The following is a 13,930-nucleotide window of genomic DNA, read 5'->3' on the forward strand; positions in this document are numbered from 1 at the left end:
CACTTGCTTTAAAAGTTGATTGCAATTGGAGGGTGTCTGCATACATAGCTCATTTTGTGGGAGCCTTATACAAGACAGTGTCCAGTGCCCTTCTGTGCAAGCAAGGTGAGCTTCCTGTATGTCCCTGTGGGATGGACCCTTCAGGGCCTCACAGCTACTTCACCTGAGGGGCTGATGTGACAGCTTCCACTACATGTTGGTGATAGTGAGCAAAAGGACTCACATTTAAGGTAACCTTTCACCTGGGTATACCCCAGGTTGCTGGGGGGGAAGTGTAGATGACTGGGGACTGCAGTGGCAAACCACCCCGTATAAAGTGTGCCATGAAAACATTGTGAAAGTAACATCACCCCAGAGTTGGAAACGACTGGTGCTTGCACACGGGACCTTTCCTTTCCGTTCCTTCACCTGGGTCACCACCCAGCCAGAATGTTAGGGAGTCTGCTGTCTGCAAATAGATTTCATTTATATCAGAGAGTCTCTGCCAGAGCATTAGAGAAGTTGCTGGAAACTAAGCAGTAAAGCGGTGTGGTCTGTTTTAAGCTGGTCTGGTGTGTTGGTTTTGTTCTTCATTTCCCTTGCTTTGTCCATGCTGTAGGCCCAGCTGCAACTCAGTTAGGATTACTGGTTGGTTGTGTTTAAGCAGACCTGTAATTTGAAATGATGTTTTGTAGATTTCCAGACAAGGTTTAGCCATCTTCATGGAATGCCAGCAAGAAGCATCAAAAAAGCTACAGGAATTTCAACAGCAATGGTAGGCTGGCTCTCATCTTGTATTTCCACATTAAATGATAAGTATTTAAAATAATTATTCTTCATGCATAATTGGAAATAATTTTCTTTCAAGGTGCAAATGAAGGTGATGATACTTAGTTTTCCTTTCAGAGTTGTATTTTTTCATTGCACCCAACATGAATGGTCTTCTTGAAGGCCAAATTAACAATATTAAGTGTAGTATAGCAAAGCTGTATGTATTAAAGCAATGTACTTTTAATTATAGAAATGCTTCCTGCTATCTTTAACCCCCAAATTATTTTTGGTGTTGTAGTAAAGGAAAATATAATTATGCAGTTTGTCCTTTGCCCACATCAGTGATTCTATGAATAGATATAGATACAAGACAATCTGCCCTCTATTAGAACCACTGTTAATATATTATGTAATAGATGTAAAAAGTATTTTATAGAATCTGTGGAACCCATTTTGTATACCTACGGAATTTTTTTTTTTACTTGGGAATAACAGTAGTTAACCAAATAATCTGCCTTAAAACCTTGACCTGTGAACTTTACCATTAGTGGTCATGAATCAGACAAATGGTGTCTAGTTGCTGGTTTCAGATCTCCCTATTTTTATTTTTGGTTCACTGCTTGCTTGAGCATATCTGGGATTTGTAGCCCATTTTCCAGGCTTATTGCAATCTCAGCCTGGTATTTTATAGAAGCTATTACAACTGATAGTTTAACTTCATGGTATTGATGATACATGGCTTAACCACGCTAAAAACTGCTATCTCCCTCTAAATTGTAAAAAGGTGATTAAGTTTCAATTGATGGAGATATACTGTATCTGTGTATACATATAATGAGAGTTGTTTTCTGGTACAGTGTCTCTCAGACTAAGCCCTGTCTTCTACAGAGTGCATAGTGGATGTTATAATAAAGTGCCTTGAACAGAAATGTTTTGGAATGTTAAATAATTTCCAGAAAGCTGGATATATTTGAGTAGTCAAAACCTTGCAGAATGTACTAGGTACTGTTCAGAAAAATTTACTGATTCATTTTGTGGACTTATATCTTTGAGAGAGTGATGTCCTTTTTATTATTTTTTCTGTAGCTTTTGTAGGGAAAATATGTAATTGGGTCGTTTTCTTTACCTTGACTTTATGCTGGTAGAAGAGAACAATTCAAATAGTGCACTCACTCTCCCTCCCCAGGCGCACTGAGTTTGTCTGGTATTTATCAGTGTGTAGGTTGCTGCTAGTACACAGTTTTATAGAAATGATTAAGAGATCTGTCTGCATTGTACAGTTCTGTGTTGGTTATGATGCACAGTCTTCTGCTATACGTGCTACCAGGCAATACACTTGTTCTTTCACAGTCATGCGAGTACATTTGCCTTGGAAATTTGGCCTGTGAAGACAGAGCACATACGTTTATTTGCTATCATTGAGTACATTTTAACGATAATCCTTGAAGTGCTGGAATCCAGTGACAAAAGGAATACCTGTGACATCTTATAATGCAGAACAAGAAGTAATTACTGCTGTTAGATTGTTACATGGAAAGCAAAAGGGCTTTTAGAAAGATTAATCTCTCAAGCAAATGTAACTCATTGAACAGAATTAGAATGATGACCTAATTCTTTTACTTTTAACACAGATGAGTTTTTGATACTTGTGAAGGGAAGAAAGGGGATAAATAGCAGACATTCTGATGAGATATCATCTCAGGAGATGCACATACACATGCATGATCATGCAGTTCTGAACAACTTGAGATGCCCATGTTTACTTTAGGCTGCCCAATAGTATCCATCTCAGCGGTATCAGCAACTATCGAAAGCATGTCAGCTGTAGGAAATGATGACATTTATAGAACATATCCAGATAATTATTATGATCTGTGGTAGAATTGGACTTTATGACAGATCATTTATAGTAGCAAAGATATTAGATCGAGTTGCCTCTTCACAAATTTACCCACAGGAGACAGGGCCTCCAATGGAGTCTTCAAAAGAAGAATCAATCTTTGTTCATGATTGTTCAATATCTCATGAATTCATGAGATGACCAAAGATGACAGGAATTCCTAAATATCTACCTTTCTTTCCTTAGATTTCTAATATTATAAAATGTGGGGAGTAAAGCACACAGCTTTTGAGGTTTTTTTTTTTAAGGTAATGACTCAGAGGCAGAGATTCAGTACACTGCACAACTGGAAGGTGTTCCTGCTATGTTACAAAGTTACTGCTAGTTGCCCTCCCCCCCCCCCAACAATTCTGCAGGCTGTCAACCATATTGCAGGTTTTTTCAGAGTCTCATGGTTTTCTAGAAAGTCAAGGAGCTGAAGCCAAAAAGAAGAGAAAAGCCCAACTGCACAAGCTAAAATCGGTGGATGCCTCAGCTGTTGTTTGTTATATCAGCTAAGGGAGTAAATAGTATTTTTAAACTATGAAGAGGTCAATTTACTTAATATATAAGGAAGAACATAAGTAAAAGTAGTTCATATTGGAAATATTTGCCTAGAAGCCTTCCTTTGAAGATTTTTCAAAAGAGGGTTAGACAGATATCTGTCAAATATGCTTTAGGTACAGGATAATTGTTACCCAGATTGGCTGTCTCCTATTTAAATAGGGGGAATTTTTGGGGCATAATTGGAGACAAACAAGTGGGATTAACTAGGGATCTCTATCAATGTATACCAGGATATTCCCTTGGAGAACTCTCAAACCAGGCTGATGTTTAGTCAGAAAGATGTTTTACTGAAAAATAATAATAAAACACACACAAAGCACACAGGAAACACATAAACTAACGAAGAGGAAGATAAAAGGGAGGAGTTGGGGAAAGTGATTGGACAAGGCAGCATTTACCAGTTTTGGAGGTTGAGGTCCTCGGAAGGCAGTGAGAAAATGGCCAGTATTTCATAGAGAAAGGGAGAGGGCCCCCACACAAATGGGGGTGCAGTGTTTAGTTCTGAGAACACATATGCACACACAGAGAGACTGCTGGCTGTGCATTCCAGATATGGGGCAAAATGCTGCCCGGGAGCAGGGTGATGTGCCTGCCCCCAAAACAGTACCAAAGATTTGGGTGAAACCTTGATGAAATTATTCAATGCGAACTAAAGGTTTTAATGTTCCTTGTTGACTCTTGAGTACAGGTTGGGAGAGACTATCCAGTTGTATGAATTGTTGTTAACTGTTGCTAATGGGGGTAGAATGGGCAAGGGAAAGCATGATTGGATGTCCAAGCTCTGCTTATGACCTAAATTCAATCCTGGTGGAAGCTGGGTTCAGGTAGCTGGCTCAAGGTTGACTCAGCCTTCCATCCTTCCGAGGTAGGTAAAATGAGTACTCAGCTTGCTGAGGGAAAAGTGTAGATGACTGGGGAAGGCAATGGCAAACCACCCTGTAAAAAGTCTGCTGTGAAAACGTTCTTATGCAACGTCACCCCAGAGTCGGAAATGACTGATGTTTGCACAGGGACTACCTTTTACCTTTAATGTTTCCTTAGGAGACCCATTGTTGTCAGTTTTGGATCTCTTTAGTGCCGGGGGGGGGGGGGGAGAGTTGTTAGCAAGTCATCCGTTCTGGTTCACCTTCCAAAATATTTTCCTGGGCTTGTCTCTGGCCAGTAGCCATTGGGTTTGTACCAGCTCCATCTTAGTCCTACTCTTTGGCCAGACTTTGGTTTTTGGAAGTGATATTTGTATGAAAGGTGTTCTCTTTTCTCTCTGATGCTAACTGCCCTTCTGCTAACATAATTGATATTGGACTAAGTCACTTGCTGCTTGCAACTTTAACGCTAAGACATCTTAAAGTCAAAAGCTCTACTTTAGTTCTGACCTTAAGACATCTTAACTAGATCACTGCTTTGGTTTCTTGCTTTCCTGAAGAGATAATCTTTCCTGAATGCATAAGCACTGTTCTCCAGTGTGGTGTGGGAGTGAGTGGAGTGCTAAGGGAGGGGAAGGGGGAAAAGCAGCAAGGATTGGGTAGACTGATGGGGGAAAGGTGGGAAGGTATGTTGACAGATAAGGGAAATGGGAGAAAGGGGGGAAATAGGAGGATAGGTTGTCAGAAATGGAGAAACATAGATTAATGGTGAAAAGATGGAGGACAAAAGCGTTGAGGGTAGGTAGGAGGGTTAGCTTAAGGAGAAGGGACAAGGGCCCAAATGTAGAGAAAGGAAGGTTGACAAATAATGGGATGGGAGGTAGATTGCGAGAAAAGGGGAAGAATAGATTGATGGAGAAGGTAGGGGAAGAGATGGGTGTAGGTTGACAGATAAAGTGGAAGGGGAGAAAAGGGGGGAAGATTGTCAGAGAAGAGGGAAGGAAGCAAAGGGGAGTTGCACCCTCTCTGCATGTTTTTTGCAGGTCCCCATTTGTTTAATATTAATAACTATATTAGTGACTCCTTGGTGGGGTAGTGTGGAATAGTCATGTGGCTCTTTTGGTCAATGTTAATTGTGAATGTAGCTCTTCACAAGCTGCAGAATGAGTACCGTTGTTCTAGGTACATTTCTTTTCTGAATCTGTTTTATAGTGCTTCAAACATTCAAAAGCTGTAAAATACAAAAGAGCTCTTTATTCACTGAAAGCTGGGTGAATTCTCCAGTTGAACTACAGTATTCACCCAATGCATCACAAAAAGCAGAAAAATGTTCATGTGTGATAGTGGGTAAATGATTTTCCAGATCTATGTAATTTTCTAAATGATAGAATTTTATTTTTGTTTAATGAACCAGTGAGAAACATACATCCAGCACACTGTCATCACCAGTAGTATTAACTTATCAGCTGTTGATGTTAATTAATGTTCTGTGTACTTTCATCTCCTTCATTAAAGCAGTCTGCTATTGTAATGTTTCAAAAATATTAGTGTTCATTGAATTTCCTACAACTACAGTAATTTAAAGGATGTTCTTAAAACTGGTTTAGCTAGTGGCTGATGATTTGCAAATGAGTGAAGTGGGAACTCCGCATTTCAGATCTCACTCTATCATGAATCGACTTGAATCACTAATTCTCAGCTTCAGCCTTCTGTGTGAATGGTAAGTTTGAACCTGCTAGCAGGCTTGTGATTGCTTAAGTAATTATACATGAAGTATTTTGACCTCTCAAGAGAGAGCTGTATGTTTTTAATTATTGTTTTCTAGTAAAATTTGCAGTTCAGTAATGTGTCATTCATGAGAACAGAAATTCATAGCAGCATAATTGATCATAACAGGAGATAATGGTAATGACTGTTCTATCCCTGCTTTTATGCATCTATATTTCAAAAATGTAGTGATGAATTTCATTCCCTAAGGCAAGCAGAAGTCTTCCCAGAAGTCAGAAATAATCATAAATTCCACTGTAGCCAATATTTCCATACAGGCCAGTGTTCATAAGCACAGCTCAAGAAAAAAAGACCTTTATGTAAAACTGCTTTTCTGAGCCTCATTAAAAATCTCATTCCATCAAAGAAAGTTGAAATGTATGAGCCAGGCCAGGGTGTTAGTATGTATGGGGATGGGGGAGGTAGGTATAACATATAAACTCTTTTGACTCTTCTTTAGGAGATCACAGAAACAGAAATCTTTGCAGGTAGACAGCTTGCTTTACACAAAGATCTACACATTTATCTGCTAAGTAGAAGACAGTTTTGACTGGTAGTTTGCTGGGATCAAAAGCTAGATAGTCCCCCAAATAATCAGAAATACTGTCTGTATTGATTGTGTGCCAACCATGTGCGGCAAGATACCCGTACAGGTACCCAAAGAACTGGAGATTGGGGGGGGAGGGGTTATTCCATTTAACCCTTTTGCAGATACAGAGTGCATCCACTGTGTTTTGTGCACACATAGAGAAAACAACTTTTGTGCACAGATAGCTCTTGCTGGCTCAGGGATGTGAATTTTTACAACACTTGCTAATTTTGTCTGCCTTTGGTTTTTAAACATGTACAGTGCTTTAATAAGAATCTCTATTATGAAAGCTTTTATTTCTGAATTATTAATGTTGTCTGAGACTTTAATTTCACAGTTGTCAGAATAGTACAGTTTAGAAACTATATTTGACCTGTGCTTTCTTTCATATAGATTTTGCTATATCCAGTATTGGCTATTGCTAAAACTGTGTAACTTTTTTTAAAGAGAAAACCCTTTTGAGTATGATGGATTTGTACTCTTCAAAGGGAAACAAAACACTAAATATTTCTAATCCTGCATTATTTACCGCATGGGTGGTTAAAATGCTACTTTAAGTCTCATAAAATTTAGAGGAAGAAATCTGCCAACTGTAGCAGGAATTAGATTTAGGAAGAGAGGTACAGAGTCAAAATATTGCTACAGAATTAAATGTCAAAAATCTTCTTTAATAGTAGATATATAGTTCACAGTGTCTGGTTATGATTAATACATTTAATCTAAATCACTGAAAGTTGGTCTCTCCTTTTCCATAAAATACAATAGGACACAAATCAGTTTTACTGTAGGTGGATAACAATTGGAAAATAATGCATCTTCCCGCCCAATAAATTGTCAGTTATACCTTTTAACTAAAATCAATTCATCTTTTGAAAATTTATTGCAATTTCTAATAATAAATCTTCTCAAATGTTTATTCATTTGCTGCTTGATACATTCATGCCACTTTTGCCATGGTCTAATGTTTTTTTCTTTTGATTCATTGTAAATTAGAAAATCTATTTTAAGTCAATTTTCTAGTTAAGAGTTAAAATCTATAACCCAACCACTTTACTCTTTGTGTCCTTTACACATTTTAATACCCTTGAACTTGAACTTTGATGCAATACAATGCATTTTGATCATAAGGTGATTAAGATACTTTTTATTGTAACTTGTTGAAAAGGGACCAAACAGATTATTGGGGATTTTTTAAAAAATTGCTAATCTTGATTCTGTAAAAAAAATGAAAGAATATAACAAATGAACAAGGTGAAAAGGAATGTCCTATTGCATGTGTACTTGTGCAATGAGGTTTTTGTCATATGTTATAAAAGGGGACCACAATAGTATCACAGCTGGACATTTCACACACACTGAAGCATCTTCATTTCCATCTTCTGGTATCATTTTTCCTTGCCTTTAATTTTTCAAGATAGCTAACTTCGAGTTTGAAAGGTTAAAGACAAAAATGTGTAAAATAGTAATGTGATAATTTAAAACATTGAGCTGTATGAAAATATTCAGCCTTCCAATCACTTACCAGTTCATCATTCAGATAATTCCTCTGTAAAAAATTCTTTACTGAAAAAGCAGATAGGGAGAATTCAAATAAATGCCTGACAAAGCAAGAAGTAGTAAAACTGATTTTAGACTCTCTATGCTCCTACAACAGTTTGTAGTCCAGAACAGTGTAAAGGTTGTGACACTCACAGCATCTCTGAAAAAAACAGGGGGATGGCGAGAGAGACTAAACAACCGAAAAACACCAGATATCTCCCTTGTATAAGGAAAACAATGGAAATATCTCCATCACATAAATAATACACAAAACACTAGTATTACTTATGAGAAAAATTCAAAATGTTGTAACATACACACTGTTGCCAATAAATACAATATCCAGAATAACATAAACCAAACCATCAAGTTCCATTACAGTTCCAGGCAGGGGCATCCCAGCACCACATGGCGCCCTAGGCAGACTCGCTGCCTGCAGCCCCTTCCAAAGCGCCCCCTGTGCCTCCTCCCTCCCTTCCCCACCCCATGTCAATTTCAGTGCCGGAACCAGCTTTAGCATCGCGTTCTAGCTATCTAAAGCCCCCCCCCTCACCGATCACTCATTCAGCAATAAAACCGCGCTGCGGGGCCTCGCTCACAGTCTGTCAGGACCAGTGTCCTGAAAGGGGGGCCTCACTGCTGCTGACTCCTCTCTCATTCAGGAAGTGGGGAGTGGAGGAGACAGCGGCAGCGGGGCCGCCCTTTCAGGATGCTTGTCCTGACAGACTGTGAGTGGGGCCCCATGGCATGGTTTTACCTGCCGACTGAGTGATCATTGAGTGGGGGGGTTTTAGATAGCCAGAACATAGTGCTAGAATTGGTTCCGGCATTGAAATCAACATGGGGTGGGGAAGGGAAGGAGGGGTAGAAGGCGCAGCAGAAAGGGAGAGGAGGCACAGTGGGGAGAGGGGAGGCATGGAGCCTCAGGGGGGAGATGAAGAGAAGGGAATGGAGGGACAGGTGGCAGCAGCAGTGGTTGCAGGTGGTGATAGCAGCCGGTGGGCAGAGGAGGCAGGCAAGCCAGGTGCTTGCCTGGGGCACCAGGAGAGGGTGGGGAGCCCAATTTGGTGCTCCCCACCCTCCTGGCGCCCTAGGCAACCACCTAGCTTGCTTCGTGGACGAGCTGGCCCTGGTTCCAGGCTTCCAAGGAATATGTAAAGACTTGTGCAACACTCAAAGGTGATATAAATATATTCTCCAACTGCGTGAAGTATGTTCTCAACGGAAGTTCGATCATTATATTTCCCATTTTGATTAGTATCTTTGTCAAGAGATGCACATATGAATAACTTAAGAGTATAAAAGTAACCAAACATCAAGATAGAAGCATCACTATCCAGCTAAAAATGCAACAACGTTGCAGTGGCTAGAGGTAGATGTGTGCTGCCAAAGCCATACTTACTTAAGCCTTTACTCTGAGGCTCTCTAAACCATTTGTCAGCTTCAAAAATATTTATTTTAAGATTTCTTATCTCTGAAGCCTTACAGCCTCTGTAATATTCACGACTCAGTGGTACATACTTCCTGCTGGGCCAGTAGCTCTCAGTGAAAGTAGTCCCCACACACTTCATATAGATACAATGTAACACAGGTGCTTCAACCAGAGAAGCAAGTTTTAAAGAGACAATATCAAATTATAAAAAACATGACAAATCATTTTGCTGATTGAGACCTCCTGGTTCTAAGGCATTAAACGTGGATAAACCTAGCTTCTTGCTGCAGGACCAGTTTTTTGGTGTCAGCATAACTATATAGGCGGGGCTTAACCTGTTGAATGACAGCAAATACGAAATCATCAGGGGAATGCCCCATAGTATCAAAATGATTTGTCAGTGGAGCATCCTCTACGGAATGTTTAAGACATGATCTGTGCTCCAGCACCCTAGTTCTTGACATTCTCATTGAACAACCAATGTATATAAAGGAACAGGAACATATGATGCAGTAGATGGACCTCTTTGTCCGGCAGCTGTAAAATCCTTGTATAGAAAATTTCTTACCATTAGTTGGGTAAGTGACTCATAGTAGGTGACTCATACACAAATCTGCATGCTGCACAGCCATAACATTTAAACATACCTTTAGGTAATATGGATTCTTCTCTTTGTCTTTTGTAACCAATGTGTCTCTCAAATTCCTATTGTGTCTATATGCTACTGTAAATTGTTGTTGACAAGCTGGAATATCATGAAGGATGTGCCAGTGACGATGGATTATATTAGAAAGGGCTGGAGCCAAATGGGTGAACTGGATGGTCCAAACCAAACCCTTTCTGGGCCTAGATGACTTCTGTGCTAAGAGGCTCTTTCTGTCCTGTTGTGCTGCTCTAATTCTAGATTTATGCAAAGTTTCACCTGAGTAACCCCTCTCAAATAGCTGCCTAGTCAATTTGTCTTGCTTCCTGTTCATATTCTATAGCACTGCTGGGATTGCGTTTTAATCTAAGATATTGGCCATAGGGAATATTCTCGATCAAGTGTAATGGGTGAAATGTGTCAAAGTGTAAATAAGTGTTGGCATCTCTGGGTTTTCTGTATAAGGCAAAAGATACTGTATTAAGAACATACTGTAAAAGATACTGTATTAAGAACATAAGAGAAGCCATGTTGGATCAGTCCAATGGTCCATCCAGTCCAACACACACTGTGTCACACAGTGGCCAAAAATTTTTTATATATATATATATATATATATATATATATATATATATATATATATATATATATATATATATATATATATAAAATAGCCACTGATGGACCTCTGCTCCATATTTTTATCTAACCCCCTCTTGAAGCTGGCTATGCTTGTAGCCGCCACCACCTCCTGTGGCAGTGAATTCCACATGTTAATCACCCTTTGGGTGAAGAAGTACTTCCTTTTATCCATTTTAACCCGACTGCTCAGCAATTTCATCAAATGCCCATGAGTTCTTGTATTGTGAGAAAGGGAGAAAAGTACTTCTTTCTCTACTTCTTCCATCCCATGCATAATCTTGTAAACCTCTATCATGTCACCCCGCAGTCGACGTTTCTCCAAGCTAAAGAACCCCAAGCGTTTTAACCTTTCTTCATAGGGAAAGTGTTCCAACCCTTTAATCATTCTAGTTGTCCTTTTCTGGACTTTTTCCAATGCTGTAATATCCTTTTTTAGGTGAAGTGACCAAAATTGTACACAGTATTCCAAATGAGACCGCACCATCGATTTATACAGGGGCATTATGATACTGGCTGATTTGTTTTCAATTCCCCTCCTAATAATTCCCAGCATGGCGTTGGCCTTTTTTATTGCAAACGCACACTGTCTTGACATTTTCAGTGAGTATCTACCACAACCCCAAGATCTCTCTCTTGGTCAGTCTCTGCCAGTTCACACCCCATCAACTTGTATTTGTAGCTGGGATTCTTGGCCCCAATGTGCATTACTTTGCACTTGGCCACATTGAACCTCATCTGCCATGTTGACACCCACTCACCCAGCCTCAACAGTTCCCTTTGGAGTGCCTCACAATCCTCTCTGGTTCTCACCATCCTGAACAATTTAGTGTCATCTGCAAACCTGGCCACTTCACTGCTTACTCTCAACTCCAAATCATTTATGAACACGTTAAAGAGCATGGGACCCAGTACTAAGCCCTGCGGCACCCCACTACTTACCGTCCTCCACTGCAAAGACTGCTCATTTTTACTCACTCTCTGCTTCCTATTACATAGCCAGTTTTTTATCCACAAGAGGACCTGTCCTTTTACTCCATGACTCTTGAGCTTACTAAGGAGCCTTTGATGAGGAACGTTATCAAAAGCTTTCTTGAAGTCAAGGTAAACATCTGTTGGGTCCCCTTTGTCCACTTGTTTGTTCACCCCCTCAAAGAACTGTAACAGGTTAGTGAGGCAAGATCTTCCCTTACAGAACCAATGCTGAGTCTTCCTCAATAACTCGTGTTCATCCATGTGCCTCCTCATTCTGTCCTTGATAATGGTTTCTACCAACTTTCCCGGTATTGAAGTCAGACTGACTGGCCTGTAATTTCCCAGATCTCCTCTGGAACCCTTTTTAAAGATGGGAGTGACATTTGCTACCTTCCAGTCCTCAGGAACGGAGGCATATTTCAATGAAAGATTACATATTTTTGTCAGGAGATCCACAAGTTCAACTTTGAGTTCTTTCAGAACTCTTGGATGTATGCCATCCAGACCTGGTGACTTATTAGTTTTTAATTCGTCTATCAGTTGTAGGACCTCCTTTCTTGTCACCTCAGTCTGACTCAGGTCTTTCAACACCCCTTCCAAAATAAGTGGTTCTGGAGCAGGCAAACACTTCTCATCTTCCACAGTGAAGACAGAGGCAAAAAATGCATTCAGCTTCTCAGCCATTTCCCTATCCTCCTTCAGTAATCCTTTTACCTCTTGGTCATCCAAGGGCCCCACTGCCTCCCTGGCTGGTTTCCTGCTTCTAATATATTTGAAGAAATTTTTATTGTTGATCTTTATGTTTTTTGCAATATGCTCCTCATAGTCCCTTTTTGCCTGCCTGATCACAGTCTTGCATTTGATTTGTCACAGCCTCTGTTCCCTTTTATTAATCTCACTTGGACTAGCTTTCCACCGCTTAAAGGAGTCCTTCTTACCTTTTACAGCTTCCATTACTTTGTTTGTTAACCATGCAGGCCTTTTCTTATACCTGTTTGTGCCTTTCCTAACTTGTGGTATATATATATATAATCTGAACTTCTAGGATTGTAGTTTTAAATAGCCTCCAAGCTTCCCCAAGGGTTTTGACTGTATTTACCTTTTCTTTCAGTTTCCTCTTCACATGCCTCCTCATCTCAGAGAATTTACCCCTTTTAAAGTTAAACGTGGTTGTGCTGGTCTTTTGGGGCAACTCCCTATTTATACAAATGGTGAAATCAATAACATTATGGTCACTGCTCCCAAGCTGTGCAATCACTTTTACATCTCTCACCAAGTCTTGGGCATTACTTAGGACCAAATCCAGGATCGCTCCACCCCTGATAGCTTCTGTTAGCTTCTGTTCCATAGCACAGTCATTGAGAGCATCTAGAAACTCCATCTCTTTCTCTTGACTTGTACACATATTGACCCAATCAATCTGCGAGTAATTAAAATCACCTATTACGACACAGTTTTTATGTTTAGCCGCTATCTTTAAACCTTCCATCATATTATAATCATCCTCTATCTTTTGATTTGGTGGGCGATAACAAACTCCCATAGTTAAATTTCCTTTTGGGCCCTCTATTTCGACCCAAAGCATTTCTAGAAGGGAATCTAATTTTTTTACCTCAGTCTTACTGGACTGTATACCCTCTCTGACATACAGAGCCACCCCACCCCCAACCCTTCCCTCCCTATCCTTTCGATAGGAAGATGTGGAAGATTACTGTGTCTTGCTGGAAGATCTGTAGATTACTGTGTCTAAATAAGGTAAATTCTGCTGGTTGTAATGGCCCTCAAATTGTATACTATCATGTAAGCCATTAATGCACTTGATGAACCTCTCTACAACTGTGATGTCATTAATAATGAATAAAGGTCATCTATAAAACAGTGATACATGGTAATATTTTTAGAATTGATTTTTAGAGGAGTGCAATAACCTCTTATTCTCAAACTCCCCCATAAATAGATTGGCCATGTTTGGGACACAAGCAATACCCATAGCAATGCCTTTATGCTGTACATAGAACTGTTCACCATATCTAAAAAAGTTGTGTTCCAAGTCTAGATCAACCATGTCCAATAAAAAATGGGTAGGAGGCTCAAGAACTGACCTCTGTTCAAAAAAATACTGTAATGTTAGCCTAATTTCTGCATGGGGTATGTTAGAGTACAATGCTGCAACATCAAGTGTTAGCAAAACAGAATGTGCTTGAAAAGGAACCCCTTCCAATTTGTCTATCAGATCTTTTGTGTCTCTTATATAGGATGGTAATTGTTCCACAAAGGGTTTTAGTGT

The 13,930-nt window shown here is 39.8% G+C and overlaps 1 protein-coding gene across 3 annotated transcripts in view; it reads left to right on the forward strand.

The window, feature by feature from the left end:
- GPATCH2 (G-patch domain containing 2) overlaps positions 1-13,930 on the forward strand; it is a 233,328-nt gene that overhangs the window by 18,528 nt on the left and 200,870 nt on the right. For all 3 annotated transcript variants that reach the window (XR_009555796.1, XM_060246651.1, XM_060246661.1), the window contains exon 5: positions 675-754. Coding sequence is in view for 2 of the 3 variants with exons in the window: in XM_060246651.1 (XP_060102634.1) it covers positions 675-754 (80 nt within the window). In the remaining variant the exon portion in view is untranslated. The remainder of the gene's footprint in view (positions 1-674; positions 755-13,930) is intronic.

Source organism: Heteronotia binoei, chromosome 1, assembly GCF_032191835.1.
Source record: "Heteronotia binoei isolate CCM8104 ecotype False Entrance Well chromosome 1, APGP_CSIRO_Hbin_v1, whole genome shotgun sequence".
NCBI classification, from domain to species: Eukaryota; Metazoa; Chordata; class Lepidosauria; order Squamata; family Gekkonidae; genus Heteronotia; species Heteronotia binoei.